Source organism: Rhea pennata, chromosome 12, assembly GCF_028389875.1.
Source record: "Rhea pennata isolate bPtePen1 chromosome 12, bPtePen1.pri, whole genome shotgun sequence".
Lineage (NCBI taxonomy): Eukaryota > Metazoa > Chordata > Aves > Rheiformes > Rheidae > Rhea > Rhea pennata.
Window position 1 is genome coordinate 8,179,587 of NC_084674.1, and position 23,855 is coordinate 8,203,441.

At 44.0% G+C, this 23,855-nt stretch overlaps 1 protein-coding gene across 5 annotated transcripts in view; it reads left to right on the plus strand.

Annotated features, from left to right (window-relative positions):
* The window catches only part of ADAMTS9 (ADAM metallopeptidase with thrombospondin type 1 motif 9), an 80,349-nt gene that overhangs the window by 2,362 nt on the left and 54,132 nt on the right, over window positions 1–23,855 (plus strand). For 4 of the 5 annotated variants that reach the window (XR_009959685.1, XM_062585671.1, XM_062585673.1 and 1 more), the window contains 8 exons: window positions 14,731–15,017; window positions 16,073–16,156; window positions 16,255–16,376; window positions 16,753–16,793; window positions 16,912–17,017; window positions 19,024–19,170; window positions 20,050–20,191; window positions 20,494–20,601. Coding sequence is in view for 4 of the 5 variants with exons in the window: in XM_062585671.1 (XP_062441655.1) it covers window positions 14,731–15,017; window positions 16,073–16,156; window positions 16,255–16,376; window positions 16,753–16,793; window positions 16,912–17,017; window positions 19,024–19,170; window positions 20,050–20,191; window positions 20,494–20,601 (1,037 nt within the window). In the remaining variant the exon portion in view is untranslated. The remainder of the gene's footprint in view (window positions 1–14,730; window positions 15,018–16,072; window positions 16,157–16,254; window positions 16,377–16,752; window positions 16,794–16,911; window positions 17,018–19,023; window positions 19,171–20,049; window positions 20,192–20,493; window positions 20,602–23,855) is intronic. The other variant, XM_062585672.1, reaches the window with a different exon arrangement.

Sequence of the window (23,855 nt, forward strand, 5' to 3'; positions counted from 1 at the left end):
CCTGATGAGAGATGTGATGTGTCTGCCTTCTAACAGCCACTTTTAAGGAAGTTGTGTTCAGGAAAAATGTTCCTGTTTCCATTTCATCTGGCGAAAAGATCCTTTGGGTTCTCTTGTCTTAAGTATCTCATGAGTCTTTAAACTTGTTTTCTGTCTTCTCCTGATCATAATTCCTCAACATCCTGCTTGGATTTGCTCTGTCTGAACCTCTGTTTCTGTCATCTTAATGGCATTGTTCTGTCTTGGTCTTTCTGTGCCTCCAGTCTTCCCTCCCCAAATTTGACTGAGAGCTGCAACAGCTTGTTTCTTTCTAGTGAAAATAAGAAGGTACTAACACCAACCCTGACAGTTTGCTCCTTTTTAACCACTTTCCAGAGTTCATTTTCAAAGGCTCTTTTTCATGACCCTTCCTCCACTAGTGCTATCTCCTTGACCTCTTCACTGCCCATTTCTAGTCCTTGCACATATGAAAGAATGCAAGCCTTTTTATCTCCCCTTCACGGGTCTAGGTGAGCAATAGCCCTGCTCCTACTGCCCCTATTATCTGAAGTGGCCTCCTGCTGCTCTCTGCTTAGTTGGCTTCCTGATTTTCACAACTAATCCTCTCCTTTGGCAGCAAATACCCAAGTTCTTTCTGAAGAAGTTTACTCCTTAGGTCTCCTGTTTCACCTGCTGTTTTGCCTTCCTCCTTTGGCCTGCAGCTAGATCTACAGGAGCTTTAAGCCTAGACAGAGCAGACCTTGACTGGCTTTCCTTACACAGGCTGAGAGCTGCTCTTGTGCTGCAAACAAGTGGAATTACTGAGGGAGTACAGGTGTCACTTGAGGAGAAGCACGGTGCAAACTGTAGACTGCATTTAACACACGTGACCCATTTGGCACCTATGACTGGATCACAGCTGTGCTGTTGAGCTGTCAGTCCGTTCAGCTTGCACCAATCACCTGATGACCTAAGTCAGAAGGTGCTCTGATGCTCTGTGACTGGCCAGAGCAGGTGCAGTAGTGACATGTGTTTTTTCTCCTAGAAGATGTATGGATACATGTCCACATGTAAACGTATGTGCTGGGGGCCAATGGTACCTCTCACAAGGCTGTCATTGCTTGTTCTTCCAAGGGTTGCTGCTGGACTATGCCATTCTGGTTTCTCTCTTCCAGCTGTTTCTGCTCCCCTCTTTGAGATCAGATGCAGGAGACTCAGAACAGTTGGAAAGAAACACGGAATCTGGCACATTTCATCAGTAGCCCTTGGAGGAATGGAGCAGCAGATCACAGGACTCATTGAATCAAAGGTAGCTGGGAGGGCTCTGACAATCATTTGTGGACTTTGTGCTGTGCAGTTGTAACAGTCCCTTCCTTGCATTTCGTCTCATGTGTATCGTAGTGTCCATTTAGAGTACTATTCTTCTGGATCATGATTCACAAGAATACTACTCTTTCCACTGAACTTCCCACAGTATGCATATCTCTTTCTCCTCCTTTCCAACAAACACTGCCTCTTGCTTGTCTTTGGTGTTTCCTTTTTCTTCTCAGTTGCTTCATGTAGTGGAGAGAAGAGGTCTAGCCTCTCAAATAAGGATGTAAGCATCCCATGTAGTCTTGCTTGTCCTCCCTTCCCTGCAGTCTTTCCCTCTCCTTTTCACCCCTGTTCCAGTTTTTGGTAGGGAATACTGCCTTGGTTGTCTTGGTCACCTAATTTATGGAGGAGATACAGGGCACCCTGGCAAATGCTGAAGCTTACCTTCTCCTCTCTCGGTTGTGTCTGGTGGAGAGAATGTACCTTGTGGCTTTGTAGCTTAAGGGAAAACAAAATATCTAGCAATGCTTGCTGTTTTGGACAGGCTACATCTGTCACTCTTACCAGAGGAGAAGGAAAGGTCTCATGAGAATTTGGGAGTTTGTTGTAGTTGTAGGGTTTTGTCCCTTTTGTCCAAACAATGTGTGAAAAGGTACATTTGCATTGCAAGTTTCTGACCAGAATTGAAATTCTCCCGAAGTGGCCATTCAGTGCTAGAGGAGTCTTAAGTACCTACCCTGCAGTGAGCAGGGAGAGCACATTGCCAAGCAGTGGTGCTATTACGAATGTCTTTCTGATAGCATTCTTCTTGGAAATGATTAATAAACAACAGAGTGGTGTTTCCTTACCGTGATGACGTAATTATACACTTCCTAAGTTTCCCTTGTGAGTTGACTAATAGGTTGAGTAAAAGTTCTGATTTCTAGTGGCCTCCCTGGTGTTGTTTTTAGTTTTCACCTTTATCAAGTGGATATCAGCTTAGAAAAATAGGTACCTGTCCTTTTGACTCTGCTAAGTTTTAATTAGTAGTTTCTGGTAACTGTGTTTTGGTATGCTGATGAATGAGAGATTTTGCAGATGTTCTGGAAAAAAAGATCTTTCTCCTCTGAACAGTGATGGATATTGAATGCAAGCTGTGCAGTACATGTAAGCTTTTATAGTATAACACAGGGGTCTCCTGGCAATGTACCTCAGCCTTCTGGTGTATAGCTCAACAGCAGTAATAAAACCCTTTGACAGAGTTTTCCTTTGGGTAATGGGTAATGTAGTTTCAGCCATAGGAAATGGTGCAATTTCTCCTCTTTCCCTTCTTTACGTTTTCTATCGTGATTCAATTTGTCATCTGGCCCGGTTGAGGGTCTGGCAGAATAATTAGTTGTGTTTTACTGAATAGCACTGACAGGATGAAGAGTTGGCCAGGCCGGCTGCGTGATGTCATTAGGTGTAGCACTGCTACCACCCATTGCTTCATGATAGCAAGCTCTTCCGATCCAAATTATTAATATCCGCTTTTTTTTGAGGAGGAGGAGGAAGAGAAAAGAAATTCTGGTCCTAAAAAAAGAAAAAAAGGAAGTTGCTCATTGCAAAGCTCAAGAACTGAGTTTTCCTATGCTCTGCGGAGGAACAATCTGAATCCGATGATAAAAAGCGCCTAAGTGCATCTTGCAGTGAAGTGGATAGCTGTGCCCTCTGCTCTGGGCTGGCCTGTCCTCAGGGGCAGGTTGGAGGAGAAGGCTAGCAGGAGCTGCTCACTCAGCCAACCTGACCTCCTGCAAAGAGCAGACTGGAGAGACCTACCCATCAGCTTCTACATGAAACCCCTAAGTTTTGGTCTTGCAGGGAGACATCCACCTCCCAGATGCAAACAGGAAGCTGCCCCCAGTTGTCATCTAAATAAACCACTTCAGACGACCTCTTACTTTGTTCCCTAAAGCTTCCTGTCTCTGGGTTGTGCGTCCTTTGTTTTACCTGTCTATCTCCGTTCTTCAAACAAATTCCTCAGCTGTGCTTATATCTCTGCATTTTTATTTCCGGCCCGTCTTTGCTGTTGAAGTGTTTTATTTAAATGATTGATTGTTTCACTGAAGTGTGTGGGACTTGGGGGAACCCAACTGCTCACAAACCCCCTTTGTCCTCTAACGGCGCCGTCTCCAGTTCTAATGTTTTCTTCTCCCCTTCTCTCTGTTTTTCTTTGTGTCCTTTTGCTACCTCTCCTTGTTCCCCATTTTTCTGATGCTTCTTTGTGTTATTGCAATCAGTGTTTACACATAGACTTTTGCTTCTCTTGAGCCCTTCTGTTCTAGTTGTTTGGGATTTTTTTTTAATAGCTTTAACCTTTTACTGAATTTTAGTGAATAATTCTGCCTGTTGTCCACATGTTGCTCTGGGACAGCCCACTGAGCCACATGGCCCTGTGGCCATGGGTGCGAATGCAGGAGCTGGGCATTCTTGCCTCCCCACCTCTCTGCTTTGCTGTGTGCTCAGCTATTTTATTACTCCAAACTTTGCAAATTCTTTGTAGGTTTTACTGTGTCCCTCTTCCAGGATTCCTGAATGAGCTCTTTTGGACTGCTTTTTCTTTGTTCCCACTGTGTTCTCGTTCCTGCTCTCTTGATTTGTGCTTTCTCTGTTTTCTTTCCAGCATTTGTTAGCTAAAGGCCTCCCTGTTCCCTCCAGCCCCCAGCGCTGCTTTTGCCTCACTTTCCATAGTTCTTTTTCCTGCTTGGGAACAGCTGTGGCTGAGATGAATAAATCGAGGGCCAAATATATAGCAAGCACTAGCTGTTACCATGGCTCTCTTTGCTGGTAAGCCATGCCCATTCTGATGCTCGTGTTAGACGGGGGCTTTGGGGCTGGATTTGAGGCTCTCGCACAAAGGCCTGGCTCCTTAATGAGAGTGCTTAAAGGAGGAATATCCACTACGGGCAAACTCCTCATGCAGAAGCAGCAATAACACTCTGATGGTGCCAAAGTAGTAGGAAGACGATTAGAGCTTTTTCCATTTTTTGGAGGCGAGCCAAAGTGTTGTAGCCAGCAAAGAGGCCTTCCAGCAGTTCCCGCTGCAGTGGGAAAAGTCTTGAACCACGCTCGGCTTTGTGCAGGACAGAGCAGATCTTACCTGTAGGTTGCCCGAATATCAGGGGAGATGGGAAAGCCCAGCGACTTGGCTGCGGACGTTGCCTTCCAAAGAAAGCCGAGCTTTACCCACTCAAGCGGATGCTGGGCACAGCCTCCAGGCTTAGCCCTCCCAGGACCTGCCAGAAATGAGCACAACAGGCTCTTCAATTCTCAACAGAGTATTTAGTTGTAACCTGCTGAAGAAGTTTCCTTACACAGAGGGCGAAGCGTGTTACTCTGACTTGCATAGCAGCCCCCAAAAGGCAAGGCCAGTGTCATCCTGTGTGTGAGAGCATTTCAAGGAGCTGTGCATGATGTTCGGGTTGAGAAAGCGGCTGCAAGCACGAGATGAATCTGCCGTGTGAACCAGGTCCCACCACCGAGCCAGCATGACACAGATGTAATCAGTAATATGTCACTGATTTTTTTTTCAGTTGTGTTAATGAGTAATTTTTAATAGATTACACCTTCAAAGGAAATTTAACAACTCTTCCCGCCAAACGCAACACTAGGGAGTTGCCAGAGCAGGGGTGGCTGCCCTCGGCCTTGAGCAACCAAATGCCTGGTGCCACCAGCTTGTTTCGTGGGATCCCGTTGCTGTGCGATAATTAGCACCAGCCTGCCCTGCTCTTACAGATGATTGCTGGCGCTCTCCCAGGGCCGCCCTGCCGCGTCAGAACGTGCTGGTGGAGCCCGTGGCACGAGCAGGAGATGGTCCTGCCTGCTGCCACACTCCCCGGTGCTCAGGAAGGCTGGCCTAGGGTGTGGGTTTGTTAATGTGTTATCCATGTCGTGACCATGAAAGGGAACTGAAGGGGGATTTTATTGAAGTTTGGCACCATGACTAAAGTCTGACCTTGTCTGTTTTCACATAACGTAATCTCTCGGCCGTGCAGGTGGGTGTTGAGCTCTTGCTCCTATCCGAGCTGAGGTTCGGGTTGTGAACCTGGTGTTAGAAATGGAGATGTCAATAAACAGGGTTGAACATGGCCAAACAGGCCAGAGGTGAACAATTCATAACTGTTCTGCAGATCAGTTATATATGTGATACTCTTATTTCATAGAAGATTTGAGAGATGGCAGAAACGTTAAATGTCTCTTTCATAGGACTCAATTTTCCTACTCTTGCATGTGATACATGGTGAAATCTCAGATTCTTTGCGATCAAGCTGTTGGGCTAGGGTGGTTTTTGTATTTTTGCTTGAGAGATGGCAGAAACATCGAATGACTCTTTCATGCTGCTCAATTCCCGTGCTCTTGGAAGTGATGCATGATGAAATCCCAGATCCTGTGAGATCAAGCTGTTGGGCTCGGGTGGTTTTTGTATTTTTGCTATTTCTTTTTGAACTGTTTATCTTGCTTCCAGCTGTGACCTTATTTTGGTTTAGAAGTCTTTAATCCAGCATTATTTAGCTTTCTAGGTGTCTGGTTTCTGTGCAGTTCTCCAGGCATCCTACTGGATCTCACGTAACTGAAGTTTGTAGGAGATCTGCAAGGAGGTCTTCCTAAGCATTTGCTTCCAGGTTGAGCGATCTTTGAGTTCTTTCAAAGGTCTATTTAAGCTGCCAGTTTTACTTTTGGCTTCAGGGTAATACATTGACTTCTTTCTTTCCCTCAGAGAAATTTCACATTTTGAGGAAGTGAATTGTAATTCATTGTCAGATAGTAATTATTTCAGTTTTCCTTCCCTACTGAAAATAGCAGACAAGAAAGTTACGTCACAAGTCCCATATGCTAATGTAATTAATTCTATTTCTGGCTTCCTACTGAGGTAATAGCAAATAACGGCCAACTAATCCTTAGTCAAATGGGCCTGGGATGTCCAACACGAGCCTTTCCCATACTGAGCTGGGAAAGGGAACATGCTGCAGTGCTGTGCTATCTTACCATGATATTGGCAAGTGCAATTAACTTTTACAATGGCTTCAGTTAAAATTTTCAATCCCTGCCACTGATACAGATCTCATAATTGCACTTACAAAGAAATTTTCAGAATAAGTGTTACAAGCAAGGTGTGTACATGGCAGGAGGAGGGCAAGTTGTTTCTGTTATTATTGAAAATGTTGTGTCAATCATCCGTCTGGTAGGAAAGGTTAATTTTGTAGTGGTGGAAGACCAAGACTGTAGCTGAATGAAGACTAGTTTAATTATTTCTTGCAACTCAGATACGGCAAGTAAACAGAGTTTAATTATTCTCCTGTAATCAGAGTGAACATACAATTTTACAGCTATTTTTACATCTTCTATATGGACATCTGTTGAAGAAGGGCAGGTGGGGCAGGCAGTCGGGTATCTCACTGACTGTTTCTATCTGCACACAGTGTCATATACGAACAAAAATAAATAGGCTGACTGTTCTGTTACTAGTCTTCCCATATGCCCGTGTTGTCTTTAATAACATCGTTTTCCTGTGGCCAACTGTTAGGCAAAGTTTCTCTCTTACTAATGGGTTTTATTTTTTCTCATCTTTTACTGGGTGTCAATACAAAGATGTGGTGATCGCCGTGTTGTTGGCCTTGGTTGGACTTCATGGTTGGAGGTACCATTAGAAATTACTGTAGATGGTAGCACACTTATGATCCTGTCTTCCATAGGACAAACATAAATGCTGTAATAGCTCTATGCCCGGTGCAAAATTAGGAACCTTTTTTTGTATAGCTGATATAAAACAAAAGGTAAAGCTTCTGATTACTTCAGTAGCGAGGTTTTTGTGATCACCAGAACATGGTCTGCATCGGGTTTCATTCCATAAGAGAAATGATATGCTTTGTAAAAGATCTGTCTTGTCTGAAGTGACATTTGGCCCTGCTGTGTTCATGTACTGAAGGTTTTTTTCCCACACATTTCAATAGTCTTCCCAAATATAATGCAACACTCAGATAACAATGGACTTCAGGCAGATTTTGGAGAATTTTGGAGAATGAACATGCACTATACACAGTGTTTTCCAAGCAGAGAAGTCCATCATGTCAAATAAATGCTTTGAAGTCTGTATTGCCTTCATGCATCATGTGGCAACACTAACTTTGTAAATCATAACAAGAAAACTTCCTTGTACCAAGAAGTTTTGCAGCCACTTTTTTTTTTTTTTTTTTTTTGGGGGGGGGGGGGTGGTGGGAAGAAGCAGTGAAGAGCTGCCAGTCACCATGGCTTTGTTTCACTCCCTTAAACCTCTGAAAAGGCATCTCTCTGAAATCTCTTATTTTATTACTAAAGCCACTGAGCAGAAGACTCATTCATCCAGAATGGTTCAGAAGAATCACTTGCTCTGACAATCTCACTGTGGACTCTTTCATTCAGCTCTTGTGATGTGGCAGCTCTTTTGGCAAGGAAGAGATGGCATTAACCTGCCTCATGAACAGCACTTTGGATTTTATCTCCACCAGTGGACTCACAGTCAGGTTTCCTCAGTATGGTCTCCTGGACTACCTGAGCCTTCATAGTAGCACTGCCTAGTACCTGAAGCTGAAGCAATGCACTTGTAAATTATTTGCAGCTGATACTCATTGAAAGATGCATTAAGAGCAAACAAATAAGCATGGGAGTTTGGATCCTCAGGTGCCTTGAGATTCAGGAGGTGCAACCTGTAAAGCTCTGCAAGCAAACACATTTGAACAGCACAGAGACTGCAGAATGCAGTATCCCTGGTGGTTTTCCTAATGTGCTAAAATAAAATGCCACCAGTGTCTGCCTCTGTGTCCATGGACCCACAGCCTGGCTCAGGTATGTGCCTGCCCACAGGGGAAACATTGAAACATGCTTCAGCAAAATCCCCAGCCCTTGGCAGAGTCACGTTGGGACCGATGGGTCATTTCCACGGGAACTTGTGTCAGTGACTTTTCAGTGCTGTATCTTTCAGAAAAGCATACTTTAAACCAATTCGATGGTGCTTTATGTGCCTTGGTTTGTCTTTTTGTTTTGTTCTGCCATTACAGACTCAGTGACCAACAAAGGCTCTCTAATGTCAGGACCAAGTCAAGCAGTAAATGCCTTCCAGTTGTGAGATGCAGGTATTTTGCCTGTAAAATGATCTTTAATCATTCTGCCACATGCTCCACTCATACAGGACTCTCAGCTTTCTTAAAGAGGCAATTTATTGTTTTGTTCATTAAAGTAGGGTCTGTCTACTGGGCAAAATTGATGAATTTTGGGTACAACTTTTTACCTTAGGTGCAGAGAAATTCTTTAAAGCTGGAATGCAGATCATTGGGAAAGGAAACAGCTAGAGCATGTGTAGTCTTTGCTCATATAGTATAAAAGCAGAGGTAGCTGATTGGTGCTAAGTGCAAGTATGTAGTTCTCAAGCGTTCTGATTCAAACAGCAAGAAGAGTGGCAGGATTGCCCCAACGGGTGTTGGTGGACTCAGCATCTCTGCTGAAACCTCATGCCTAGGCCTCTTCTGCATCATAGGATACATAGCAGGACCATGGGGTGGATGGGTGGGATGCTCCTCATGCACTGAGAAACAGGGAAAGGGAATGTCCTTTACTGAGCAGTGGGAGTTGAGGGCTTTGTAAGAAAAGTCCTGAAGTCTGCAGGAAAAGGACCGGGATTGGCATGATCTTGGAAGTTGAGGGACACAGCGATGGAGATGGGAGGGAAGGATGCAAGCTTATGGGTGTGTGGAGAGGAAGGGGAGATGGAGAATAGACATCTGGGAGATGGGTAGGATCACAGAGCACCTTTCTCTTTGGATCCTGGCTGGCCTACATCCTTCATTTCCCTTCTGTCTTAGAGCATTGATCTCACCTCTGTCAATAAAAGCTATTTTCCATTTCTAGCTGTAGTGGCAGCTTTGAAAGCGTAGTCAAGGAGCTATCTACAGAGAAGGCAGGTAAATCCTGCCTGACTGTCATCATGGTTCGGAGCAAGGTTCCCCCTTTACTTTTCCCTCCCTGCTGTTGTCTGAGCTGGGTGAGCAGCTGCCAGCCATGAAGTAGTATCCTGCTCGGAGTTACGCTGCGGTAAATGTGGGTTCACTGGCTGCGACAGAGCAATCTAGATTCACGCCCACAGTGACAGAAATGAGAATTTGCCCATTTGCCCTGACACAATCTCATCTGAGATTCAGCCTTCCCATGACACTGCAGTGCTTAAATAAAGGATAGGCGCTTTTGGGGGTTTTTTTTGGTTTTGTTTTGGGTGGGTGTTTTTTTTTTTTTTTTTGTTTTTTTTTTTTTTTGTTTTTTTGTTTTTTGTTTTTTTGTTTTTTGTTTTTTTGTTTTTTGTTTTTTGCTTTTTTACTGCTTTCCTTAGCTGAAAAGCTGAAAACATTTGTTAGTCTGCAATGGTAAATATGGCTATTGTCCTTCTTTCTGGAAACGCAGGATTCTGTGACCTAGCAGGGTCACAGAAAACCTTCCTGAATGAAAGCCCAAACTGTGGTTTCCTGCAACCTATGGTGGTTGATGAGTTTTAGAAACAGGCTGGTAATAGCATCTGTTGCCCATAGATTATCACTTCCTAAGACACCAGTGAGCGATGCCATCCTGTGCGAGGTGAAATAAAATGCCAAGTCGCGCTCTGATCTGGCGTGCAAGGGCAAAACATAAAATGACCAAAAGGGGCTTTTTTTTTCTTAGCGTTTGCTAGGGACTGCAGATTGGAGAAGCACAGAAACTAGATTGTTCTCTTCCCAAAAGTTGGTCCTCAGAAACACCATTGCTGTCCATCTGGTATCTATTCTCTGGACAAGAAAGGATTTTTATCTTTGCTCCTTTCTTTCTAGCTTCCATAAACTTTAGCAGAAAGGATACCACAACACTATTTTACTTTTCTTTCAATTTGAGTAAATCTCTTCTAAACAAATAAACATGCAAATGCTACTTGAAATATAGCTGTGGCTGTACAATTTTGGTCTAAGAGTAAATTTTCCTCTCCCGTGAATTTCCTGGACAGCAACAGGCAAGGTCAGGTAGAAAACCAGACTGTGACCAAAAAGTTATTTAGGCTGTGTCTAAAAAATCGTGGTTTGATTTTGGCCAGTCTGGTCTCTGCATAAAGAAAACCCGTTTTGTTTTGCCGCGTGCCTCCCTTGCGAGGGATGGCAGTGGTGCCTGCCCTTGCAGCCAACGCCGGTGGCAAACGCAGGCTCGTAGGCTGGAGCCGGAGCTGGCGCAGGACCCTCCGGGAAGGGTTTGCTCTCGCGGCTCCTCCTTGGAACCAGGGGAGTCTGGTCCCAAGCTAATTGCCCAAAGGAAGCTCAGCTGAATTTTGATCTGCTTGATGAAGGTGTGCAATAAATAATTAACTTCTCAGCTGTAGTTCTACCATCTGCTTAGCCGGATCAGCAGTCCTGGGAATGTCGTAGGCTAACCACTAAGGAGCAAGCTTTGTGGTAAAAATCCTAGGTCACGCGTTCAGGAAACATTTGATAGTAAGTTGGTTTGAAGGCACCAGGCTCATATTTTTAACGGAGAGAGGACGTTAATGTTGTTAGCTCGAGAAGCAGATTTTTTTCTTTCTTTTCTTTTTTCTTTTTTTTTTTCCCTTCCCTGCCATGGGTAGCTCTCATGAACTTGGAGCTGAACTGAAATTACTTTCGTTGTCACATGTCTTGTTTAATTGTGCAAATTGCTTTCTATTCCAAGGACAAGTTAATGTAGAAATGGAAAGGATTAGAACTGTTGGGATAAGCGATCGCCCTTTCTTTTAATTTTGGTTTTTAGCATAACAATAGCTACCACTTCAAAAGCAATCCCTGGCTCTGCCCTGTCACCCTTTTATGCAGTCAAAGTATTCGCTTAGTGCCTGATTCTCCACTGCCCTCTCCTTTGGGATAGATCCAAAGTCCATTAATCAGCGGGAATCGGCAGTAAATCAGCTCAGTGGGCTGAGGCTTCTTAAACAAACATAATTAAATGGTATTGGGGTGGAAGATGCCTTCAAACCTGATGATAGCACTTTGTACCCAGTTAAAATCAGCATAAATGACTGATCAAAATTCAACCTGGGAAGAAGGAATATTCTTGTCATGGTGAATGTCACAGGACTGGGCCTCTTTTTTCTGAGCTTCACGTAAAAAGAAGAAACTACGCAAAAAATAAATCAATGTACACCTTCAGGTCTGTCTGAAGACCCTGAAAATACTGTGTTGTTTGACTAAAGTAAGCATTAAAATACACATTATTACAGCAGCTTTTTAGCCACTTAATCGAGGATAAACTGCTGAATTTGTACAAAGCCTATTTCTTCAATTATTGATCTGTAGTTTGCATGGTTTTAAAGGCTAGGCTCTTGAGCATTTGTATGCTGCTTCAGGTTTTGTTTTTTCTGCAAATTTAAAAATGTGTTTTGTTACTTAAACCCATCCAATTACTACCCTGCGTAGGTAGATGTTTTTCAGGTCATCTGCAAGCATTGAGAGATTGCCAAGCAAACCATTTTGCTTCCTGTTTTCTGTAAATACATTAACATGATGGAGAAACGCCAAACCAGGTGGAAAAGTATCACACCCTTTTTCAGTGTTTTGTGTTGCAGTAGTAAGCTGCCACTGTGAAATTAAGGTTCTCTTGTGCGACGTGAGCTTTTTTCACTTTTGCTTAATTAAGCTGCAGCGTGCAGCAAAAATATTTCTGTTTTGACCCTCCCAATGTTGCAAGCGAGGTATCAGCAGCATCGGGTGCTTGGGGTGCTTGCAGTGCCTGTATACAACTCCTGTTCAAGCTGGTGGGAGTTTTACGCATGGGTTGCGAGCAGTACACTGCCATTAGTGTTTAATTTTTTACAGATGAATGTACACCATCTCTGAGTGTAGTTATACACCAGAAAGATGGGTGAAGATAACAGTTCACTACTATCAAAGTCCAGGAGTGGCTTTACCTGGCACATATCCCTGCTAGCTTATGCTTAGTTTTACAGTAATTAGGTTGGCAAACATTATACTGTATGTGTCAGTGACTTCATACGTGGGGAAAAAAAGCAGATTTTTTTTTTTTTTTAAGGGATGTGGTGGCTTGCTTAGTTTGCATGCTGGACAGAGGAAGCACACCTGATATTTTGGCAAAAATGTACCCTTTCTTTAACAGAAAGAAAGTTGTTGTGTTTTTTTGTTGTTTTTTTTTCCCCTGTGGGCAGGCTGTGTTGAGGTCTGGTTCCCTGTGCAGCAGTTGGGTAGGGTCTCTCCACAGTAGACCTTGCCTGTGAACCGCACATCCCTGGTTCCCCCTTGTACTACCCCATCGCCCTACTGCACCCCTTCGCAGCCTTCCTCCTGCTCTAGGGCTCCAGGAGCTGAGGACAGTGCTCAATTTATAATTTCTCTTTTTTGGGGGGTGGGGGGGAGGTGTGATAATGTGTTTGTAGAACCCGAAAAATTCATTGTAGGGCTTCAGTGCGAGCATAGTGCCCTAGTGAATTTGAATTAATTTGTTTAAATACCTCCACTTTAGCAGGTGGCTCTTTAAAGAAATCAGTTGCATTTCCCAGTTCTCTTGCAAGTTAAACCCTGGCCTGGTAGGCTGGACTGGGGCACGAGGAGAAGCTGCCCGGGCCTCACTGGCCACTTCGAGTCTCAGCTCTGCGGCATCATGCCAGCGGTGGCCCGACCTCCACCTCCAGCCTCGCTCCAGCCCCGTTGCTGAGCATCTCACCGTCTTTAATACATTTTTCCCTCGGGTCCCGACCCTTTCGGAAGGCAGCTATTTAAAAGGGAAATCCGAGCGCCTGGCCAAGGGTCGCAGAAAGGCAGCGCGTGGGGAGCTGGATGCCGGGCTGAGGTTCACGCTTTCTCCATGGCCCGGTCTTCCTCTCACCTTTAAAAGTTATTTGTACGCCTGGTTGGCTTCCCGCAGCGCCTGGCACGGAGCAAGTTGGGATAATGTCACGGTTGCCCACGAAGCCGTGCCAGCGTGAGAGCAGAGGCTTGCCAACGTAGCGGCATTGATTAGCGCGGAAGAACCAGGGCAATCCAATTATAATCGCAAGCGCCGTTGGCTTTCGCAAATTCTTACTGAAATAACGGTGAACTCGGCTGTATTAAGGTGGTCTGACTGTGTCAGCGAAGGGGAAGTCAGAGGGCTTAGGTAGTGCAGATTAAACAGAAGAATTTAATTTTTAAATACTCTACTGCCTATTTATGTGTCGGGCAGAAAGATGGTATTTTTGGATGGGTAGATGCTGGCCAAGCCCTTCAGCCTGCCTTGGTATCAGAGAATATATTTTTTAACTTCGTATTTTGGAAATTATTACAAAATATCCTAAGAGGAAACTACCGATGAAAAATAGCTAAGATGTTTCCTATCATTTAAATCTTATTTAGGTATTGAATATTCCTTTGTTCCCTAATATTATACTTCCTCTAACTTACTCAGTAGGTCAGATAAGGAAATGTGATATTTTTCACCAGCATGACAAAATTAAAGTTATAAAGAGCAGGAGGGCTGTAGCCTGGAGCCTTAGATGAGCAGTTCGGATCTGGCTTTTTCTTACTTAGCAGAAGCAAACAGTCTCCTGTGGATGAATCACATTCAATTAGCTGTTTCCTATGATGAACTGATTAAAAATTAAGTGGCATCAAATACAGCTGATTTTGCTCTTACATTTGAATAATGCTATAATTACATACTAATCAGATGGTAAATCTTAATTGTACACGTTCCATATGTTTTATTTGCCCACTCTCCATCTTCGTTTTGTCGTCTTTGTATCAGCATGGAGTATATTTTCAGGCTGCTTTTATGCTTGGCCTAATTGAATATCAAAAGCGGTATATGTGAAACTTCCTGAATTCTATTCTTTAGCCAGTGGCAGCTGTGCTATTAGATGACCTTTACCATTCCTGTAGCACAGAATAATAAAGGGAGGGGGAGAATTGAAGCCTAGCCATGTTATTGTTAGAGACAGAAATAAATCATATATAATTGCCTCACTATGAAGGCCAAATCCTGCTGTCCTTCATGCCTGAGTTAGAAATACAGGATTTGGACCTTTGTTTCCTGTGGTTTCCTGGCCACCTTGGACGTGCCCAGAATCCTCACGCTGCTGCAGTGGCTAATTATCATCGCCAGCTTCAAGCCCAGGCTGAATTCCTCCTGCCTGTGCAGTGGTACAATCCTGCTTCGGGAAAGCCTTTAGGTGACTGTCAAGCTTGAGCGTCATTGACTTCAGAAAGACTATTTGTTTTTAAAAATTAAGAGGAGGCTTAAATGTTGGATTAAATGGCGGCCTTCCACCAAGTGCTTCTGCGCTGGTTCACTATTTAGAGCAAACCTGCTAGTTCTTGGATGAAATAAATAGGTCTCTTGACGAATAATGCATGTGGTATTGACTGTATTTAGTACAGAATGTACTTTATGCTTTTGCCTGCTTTTTAATCATAGGTCATGAAAATATTCACAAAAAGAGCAAGCGGAAACACTGGAGAAAACAGCGGGTAGAAAGCAGCATGTTATCTGACATGGAGATGTTAAAACATAGCCTAGAAGTGAATTCATTTTCTACGGAGAGCAACAAGACTGGGAACATCAGCCACAAGAAGAGTCATAGAAGGACAAAACGGTTTCTCTCCTACCCTCGGTTTGTTGAAGTGATGGTGGTGGCTGATAGCAGGATGGTTGCCTACCATGGAGCTAATCTACAGCACTATGTCTTAACATTAATGTCAATAGTAAGTATTCAAATAGGGGGAGAAATTTTACCAACAGATCTTTTCTAGTAGATGCAGAGCTTCCTTGCTGCTGCTTTCTCACATGATACCATCAGATCGCTTCAATGGGGCGTGGAAACATTTCTGGCACAAGAATAAAGCTTGGTACAACTTAGTTCAGGTTCACAAGTCCACAGGCACATCTTAGAGAAGAACATTTGAGGAACATTGCTTGAGGTCTTCTTCCTTTCACAGACCCACCACACTTCCTAACCCTTCCCACACCTTGCCCTTGAAGCTATCTGTGCCCCAGGCAGCATGAGAGGAGTCACTGGCTCTTTATTATGTGTGTTTTATTCTTCTTTTCATTTTGGGCCATGTGAAATAGCAGCTGAAGAGAAAAAGTGCCTTGGGGACTGTGACTTCCTAGGGACTGATGATGGGAAGTCATGTGGTTGCCTGACTTCCCTTGCAATTGAAAGGAGAAGGCACCTGTGGTCACTTAGGTCCTTAGCATAGTGCTAGGGTTGGATTTCCAGGCTGGCTGTGAGCATCTTAGTAGCTACTGGTACTAAGATGCGGTAGTGAAGTCCCCAGACAGGCAGCTCTGTAGATGTATGTTGCTGGGAAGTGAGTGTCCAACATAGTCGTCTCAGTGCAGTGACTTTAGTTGCGTTAGAGAGTAGAAGTGTGGTGGATATGTGTTCTAAAAATGGCCATGTCAAAATGAGGCACGTGGCAGAATAAGTTGCTTTTGATAGTTTTGGCCGGTGGTTGTTTTATCTTGAAGCAGAATGATGCTGTGAATTTGGTGAAAGGCCTGTTAAAGCAGAGGGGGACTATGCTGCTGCAATAGCAGCAGGTTTTTTCCATTCTAAAATTGTGCTGCTGGTGGGACTGTCTCCCAGAAGCGTGCAGCAAGTTCATGGTTGACCAGATAACGTTAGAGCACAGAATGGAGCAGAATAGCGGCTCGGGACAAAAACAGCTGCGGAATGGAAAATATGCTTGTGTTGTCATAACTGTTTGTTTCGTTGAGTGTTAGCAATAACTCTGGGCACTTCTATTTGAAACAGGTAGCTTCTATCTACAAAGACCCAAGTATTGGAAACCTAATCAATATTGTTATTGTGAAATTGGTCGTGATACATAATGAACAGGTAATGGAAGTGATTTTCTTCTCCTTTTGACAGCAGCATGTGTAGTAAACCTAGTGATAAATAATTAAAATACCTGCTTTATGTGTATTACTCATTAGGATGGTCCTGCAATATCTTACAATGCTCAGACAACATTAAAAAACTTTTGTCAATGGCAGCAATCCCAAAACCACCCTGAAGGAAGTCACCTTCAACACGATACAGCTGTGCTTGTTACCAGGTATGCTGAATTTTCTCATTAAAAATATCACCAGTCATGTGTCAGAGTTGCAAGCTGTGAGCTTATAATATACGCAGCTATGGGAGATATTCGGTGTTTGATGTGGTTGTAGTAAGTGGACTTAGGAGAACATATTCACTGCAGAGGTGGAGGAGTCTTAGAGGCTCAGGACTGTCTAAGGTCTGATCGTGGGCCCAACATGTGATGAAACTCTAGGTCTGTAGTAGTAGGAACTTGGTTCAGGCTTCTGTTGGATGGTGTTGCAAAATCAGTCTGGAGGACCAAGAATTGCTTTTGGATGTTTTGTGTTATTGTGCTTGTCCCTTAAGTCACTACTGCATTGAAAATTAATGTGTCAGGTCTGTTCTGCTTTCAGACAGGATATCTGTAGAGCGCACGACAAATGTGATACTCTGGGTAAGAAAACCCTTTTCTTTGTCTTTTTTAACTTTTGTGTAGTGACAACGCTAGTTGAACGTGCTGAACCGTGAGTAATGTTTCCTTTGCTATTGTACACCTCTCTGTTCTCTTCTAGGTCTGGCAGAGCTGGGCACAGTTTGCGATCCATACAGGAGCTGTTCAATTAGCGAAGACAACGGGCTGAGCACTGCTTTCACAATAGCACATGAACTTGGCCATGTGTACGTCTTGCGTAAATGCATTTACATTTAAATAGCCCAAGACTTATGCTAGGCAGAACTTGCCAGACACACTAGGAGTCGTCTGAGCCTAATTATTTGTGAGGAGATGAATATACCTGGGTAGGAGAAGCACCAGCAAGGAAGTTCAAGCTGTGATGTGACTTTGGGTGCAAGTGGGATGCTCTGTAGCACAGCTGCGAGCAGCAGAAACAGCAGTCTCACGTTTTAGGGAGCACGAAGCGTTTGTGAGGATGAGCAACAACAGGGTGCCCAGATGTTGAGCAGTACATGCAGAGAGGAGAGCTACAAAACATCCTGTACTGCTGTGTCTCCTGGCATCCAAACGTGACCAAGTCTCTGAGATTTCTGCAGTGAAGTCTCAGCACTGAGACTCTGGCACTGGCTGACTGTTTGGCCAGGGCTGGGTGCCACTGGTTGCCTTAGAACGGATCAGGGCGAGGAGCACAGGCACGTATTGCCCTGCCTTCTGGACTGAAGTCTTCTCCGAAGGCAGGTTCCTCAGGCCATCAGAACTCATCCCGCCTCGGTGCGAGGCATTCATGAAGTCGGCGGAGTAGCTGTGCACAAGGAGGGACTTAGTGTGGCTGGCAGTTGATTGAGATACATAAATGACCCTGACGTACCTGCTGAACTATTTCATTATGCAGGGACTTTCACTAAGGAGGATCTCATGTTATTAGACATGCCCAGCAGAGTAGTCACTCAATGGAATTTCCCTCCACTGAACAATTTTGCCAACTGATTTTGAATTTTTTTGAGAATGGGTAATGAGAAAAATCTTTTTAGATCATGTCAGAGTCCTTTACCCCACAGGTGCAACTCTGTTAGGCAACTTACTGCATTCAAAAATACCTTATGCTTGGTGCGTAGTGGAAGTCTGTAGATGTGGGATGGATGGATGAGTTCTCAGGAACAGATCACTCATTGTCCTAAGCCCTTTTTTTTGCACAGAGGGCTGGCTGAGATGTTCTATTTTTAACCACGGGTGTATTTGTTTAAATGAGATTTTCTGACAGAAATTCCTCAAAGATTTGGCTTTCCCCACACCTAACCGGTGGCTAATTCCCTCACTAATGCTGCCCCAAAGCTGCTGGAGGGGTTAGAGGACCTCCTGAGCAGGAAATGCCTCTTTGGCCTTTTAAAGGGAGCAGAGCAAAAAGTTGGTTCCTTGGAGGCCATCTTAATGGGATATAAACTCCCAGGCCTTCAAACATAGGATCACACTGGGTCATTTCCCCTTTTCCACTTCAAGTAGCAAAGCAGTTTAAGCCGTTCTGTCTCCATGGCATACTTGCCGCATTCTTTGATATGGTGTATGCTGCAAACTTCACATGGTCTTACGTTGATATTGATGCTTGATAGCATTTTGTGATCCTACCATGTAAAATATAGGAGCCAAGTTTGTCCCTAGTGCAGCCCTATTTAGGCAACAGTGAGGAATGAACATGGCCCGAGGTATTCAGCTGCTTCAGAAAACGCCTTACAGCCAACCTGATCTGTTGAGGGACTCAGGCAGCAGTGCTCAGCGGGCTCAAGTGATTCCTCTGCTTCCCTTCTCATATTCCCCCGATCACCTCTTGGCTCTTTGACTCAGTCCCAGAGTGCATCCCATTTTCATCATGGTGGGGCCAGTCTCCAGCCTGCCTGCAAGATCAGGACTGTCAGCTGGAAAGGAAACCGCAACTGAAAGCGCGTCCTATGTGAGGCTCCCTTAAGCACTTGTCATGCTAAATATATGCAGTAGCAGTGTGGAGAGCTTTGGAAGGGTCCTACGCAGCTTTTTGCAGCCAGGTGCTAGGAACTCAGAACCATTTGAAACAATGCCTGTTGGTCCTTCTGAATATGTAGATATTATTGCTTTTAATCTGTGATAGCTACTAGGAGCATTTCTAGGGAAAAAATGTATTTTTTCTTGTTTTTAGTTAAGACTGTTGCTCTTGCTGACACTTATCCAGCTGTACTTGTCTTTGCTGTGTTCCTCTTAGATTTAACATGCCACATGATGACAACCATAAGTGCAAAGAAGATGGAGGTAAAAATCAACAGCATGTCATGGCGCCAACACTGAACTTCTACACCAATCCCTGGATGTGGTCAAAATGCAGTAGGAAATATATCACTGAATTTCTAGAGTAAGGCCTTACCTATGTGTGTGTTAGGCTGTCTTTACCTCTGCGTGTATCTCTCAGGGGGCACTGGTTAATCCGAAATCCCAATGTGCAGCGTTTGGAGGAAATTGAAGGGATTTCTGTGTCCTTTATACGGAGCAGGAATGTGCCCTTAACATCCTGTCCCTGCCAACTCTGCCTTATGATTAGCTGGCAGGGAATGGCCTCTCTATGGGGAGGAATAAGTCTTTCCCCATGGATATTGCTTTTAAGGAATGTGCATTCTCCTTTAACCTGAAGAGTGAGTTTTCCAAGCCCAGTGGCCCAGATACAGAGCCATATCCAGTGCAGAGCCAGATATGGAGCAATAAGAGGCAGGCAGACTGAATCTACCTTTCTGCTGCATGGGTCGTGAATAGCCCTAGTCTGCTCTGGGAATAGATATCAAGGAAACTCTGGCTCACTAAGGTGCACAGTGACTGTCCATGCTGCTGTGATGCCTTCCCACAAGTTGTGATGGGGAGCAGAAAGAACCCACAATGGTTTCTAGGCAAATCCAGGAGCTTGACCCCTTGGGTGATTCTTCTGCTTGCTGTCCAAGAGGAATATCAATGGTTACCGGTGCTTCCTCAGCAGCCAAAGGAAGTTTGTGCACTGTCGGACGTGCTTTTGCTAGACTAGTTGACTGCGTTGTGGTAGATGATCGTCAGCACAACGTGGGGTGGTAGCGAAGGGATAGGCAGCCTCTTATGCTCCATAGGTGAGGCTGTAGTAGCTGTTTTAGTGCTTGTTAAATATGACAGATGGGGTGCACATCTAGTGTAAGGATAACCTAGATAAAAACGAATGAGTTCTAGTCTCATCACCTCCTGGTTAACACCGTTTTCCGGCTTTGTGTTGTAGCACTGGTTACGGGGAGTGTTTGCTTGATGAACCTTCATCAAGAACTTACACGTTGCCTCAGCAGCTCCCGGGGCTGATTTATGATGTCAATAAACAATGTGAGTTAATTTTTGGACCTGGATCTCAAGTGTGCCCATATATGGTAAGTGCAATTCCATGCCTTGGTTTTGCTGGCTTTCACAGATGAAATTAAGGCCCCCCAGCATTGGGTGAATGGGGAAAGGGGCTGATATAAAGACTGCACCCACCAGCTGCCAGCTGGTTAGAGCCTGGGTCCTCAGCCCCACTATTTGTGGGGATGCAGTAAGCCATCAAGTTACTACTGACCTTGTGAGTTAATGATAAAAGCTAGTAGGATAATTTTATAAAGGATCATGCATCCAGTACGGTGTGTGGCACATGGGATGAATGTATTTAATATTTTAATCTGTTCAATAACTTAAGCAGATGCAATGTCGGCGACTCTGGTGTATTAACATTGATGGAGCGCACAAGGGATGTCGTACTCAGCACACACCTTGGGCTGATGGGACCGAATGTGAACCTGGAAAGGTCTGTAATACTTCATCCTTTGTAGTTATATATCAGTCAAACTCATCCTACCCCAAGGGCACGGTGTATGGGATATAGCTTCTGGCTGCAGCTTCTGCCTGGAGCAACCCTGTGGTTTAAGCATTTCATACAGGGGTGAACTGTATACCATATAATGTGATTAAAATCTACTGCTTGACATTTTTTTTTTGTTTATTGCAATTATTCTTTTTTGAGTGCTTATCTTCTTAAATTAACACCCTTGAGTGCACTCTTGGGTATAACTTCTGTAAAGCTTTCCTAGACTTTTATTAGAAATTTCCCATGCGATGTGGGTAATTAGTGATTTTACATAACATAAACTTGCCAACTGGCTTCTCATCTTGACAGCTTCAGAGTAAAATATAGAACTAGCTGACATTTTCTGTATGGAACCTTTTTGGCAGTTTTTCATAAAAACTTTCAATTTCTAGGTGCAATGTTAGCTTCCAAATATGTATTTTTCCAACCAAATACATTTTCTAGAGTAAGCTCTTAGTTTTGATTTATCCAGATCTGGAGAGAAATAGTTGGGAGGATTTGGGCTCTTTTTTTTTCCTTTTATTGAGATGCTAAACCTTTTGAAGAAAAATGCTAACTAGTTTTCATCATTTTTGCTGAACAAATATCTTCCTCATCTAGCTCTAGTAAACAACCTATAATGTTATTCAAGAAAGCATAGCTTAAAAATGTACTCTTGTAGCTAATTAACAATCAATAGTTAGCTTTCATTGCCTTGAACAACTCAGCATCTTAATTTATAAGGTCTTTCAAATGTGGATGCTATTTTGGATACAATCTTTCACAAAGGCTATGGGTCTCCTTGGCAATTAATCTTTTGCTACATGTGTCTGAAACTCATTTGTGAACACTGATTTCATTCAAGGCAATGGACATAATATATCAATTTGCCTTCTTTATGGAAAAGCACAATCAACACAGGTGCGGAAGCTTTTACCTGGTGTTTTTAAGGTTGATAGTGTAACGTAATTCCTGCATTACTCTTTCAAGCCAGTGGCACACCAATGTTTACTGTTTTTATGTTCCCCTCCTTTTTTTTTAAGAATCAGGATAAAACTTATGCCCTTCTGAAGTGCCCCCTAGCCCCACTCAAGTGGGACACCTCCGACTGTAGACCTCCTATCTTCACTTTCTCCATGTGTGAGCTTGCGACGCGCTCAGAGCTGGCTGCCCAGAAATAACTAATTTTTTTCTGAATTCTGAATATGTGGGCTGCTGTTCTGTTCAGAAATATCTGCAGTTACACTTGGATATGACCAGAGTTGTGTTTTTACAACTGCGGACGAGCAGGACGAGTTTAGATAAGTATGAGCAGGTGGGATCTTACGAAAGGCTAACACAGTCGAATCGCGTCCAAGCGTTTGAATGTATTCTGGAAAAAAGGCTGTGTGTTTTGTATCTGTGTGTTGGTCTAACTCCAGCTTAAGGTTTGGATCATCATAAGCTCTCTCCTCCCTGCTATTTTCTTGGGCTTGTAAAGTGCTGAGGTGCTAGTCCGGAGTGTGTTTTGCTGGAACAAATCGCTGTTTTGGCACTCTGATGTGGCCAGGAGCCCTGTCAAACTGCTGCATGCTGACTAATGCCTTGCCTCAAGTGTGCATGTTTAAAGCCTGTGATGTATGGCTTGGCAGAGAGTGAAAATGCTATGCCATTTTTTTTTATGGAGATACCTTTGGACACAAGAGAATCTGAATAGCTAAGAGAAGTCTAGCTAAAGCTTCCGGAATATAGACTTATCCAGGCCTAAAGTTATTTTTAAATCAAAGATACTACAACAACGTGGAAGTAGTAGCTTATGCATATTTTGAGTGTGAGGTCACTGAAGTTGATACCATTAAATCAAATAATAAGCCTGGATTTTGGCCTTTGCTGGGTGGATACCAGTCATGATCACTTACCCAGCTTGACAGTGCCCGTGCCTTACCAATTCGAAATAAATCACCGTGCCGCAAAGAAAGAAGAGAGAGAGGCTCGTAAACGTGGATCTCTATCTCTTGTGGTTTTCCGAGTTGTTTTAAAGAATGGTACAAGAAGCACAGATGAACGGCAATCGTTTGTCTCCTCCCTTAAGGCAGCAGGTACCGTGTAAGTTATGCATGCATGAAGCTTCCCAGCACTTGTCTGCCCCCTGCTAATCTATTCAGCCAAATCAGCCCAAGTCCGCGAGCTGTTTTTGGTGAATTATCTAAGGCCCCTGTGGCAGGACAAAGGGAAGGAAAGTCTGCTATAGTGTCTCCCTTCCCCGCCGTTGCTCTCCTCTTCGACTTTGTGTCTGTTTAAGTTATTTTGAACCTGCTCCAGACAAAAACTCTTTTATTCTCTTCATTCTCTGATCTGTAAGCCTGTAGGAAGGAGCACCCTGGCAGACTTTCTAGTTTTCTGTTGTAATTCAGCGTAGGAATTATTTTTAAAATAAAAAAGACATGAGGGTTGCACAGCCAGACTATTCACAGCGTGGTTCCAAGAAACACCACTGCGTTTCCATAAGATAGTCTTGCTATTTATTTAAAACAGCTGCTCTTCCTCCCTCCCCCCCTTCTTGATTCACTATCAATTTGCTATCAACACAAGCCCCCAATTTGGAATAAAATCAAGAGATTTAGGTAGTTTCCTGGTTAATCCTCAACCATCGGATGGGAGATGTATAGGTCATGCCACGGTCTGTTAGCTGTGTACATTCACTAGTTAGCTATTCAATCTGCCGTGGGTCAGCGGTGCCAAGCGTGACTGCGGTTACAGATTTAGCTGCGAGTGTCAACGTTTCTGCAAGACGTTCTCCTCTGGGGCTGCGTGGTTGTATTGATGTCGTGTGGTTTTGTACGCTGGTGATAGCTGCTGGCCCTCTTTGTCCCCATAAGTGACTGACAGAGGGGTCCCCCGTCCTGCAGCTCCTCGACCCTGGAGAGGCCTGGAGGAGGGATGCATCGCCAGGGGTTGTCCTGCAGCGAAGGCACTCGGTCTTTCAGCTGATTTTTATTCCTGTCCTCTGCTGGAACAGATGCTTTTTTAAGCCAGTGTCTGTCTGGGGAATCAAATCTTCAGATGGAGGCAGATGCATAGCACGTAGCCTAGAGACCAAGCTCATCCCTGAGTAAGTGCCGTATTTAAGGCCCAAGCTATGAGTTGTTTGGTCATCCTGCCAACGGTGCATGCGGCAAACACACCTCTGATCAGCTTCCTTCCGCAGCAGGGGAAGTCATTACTGGGGAAAGGTT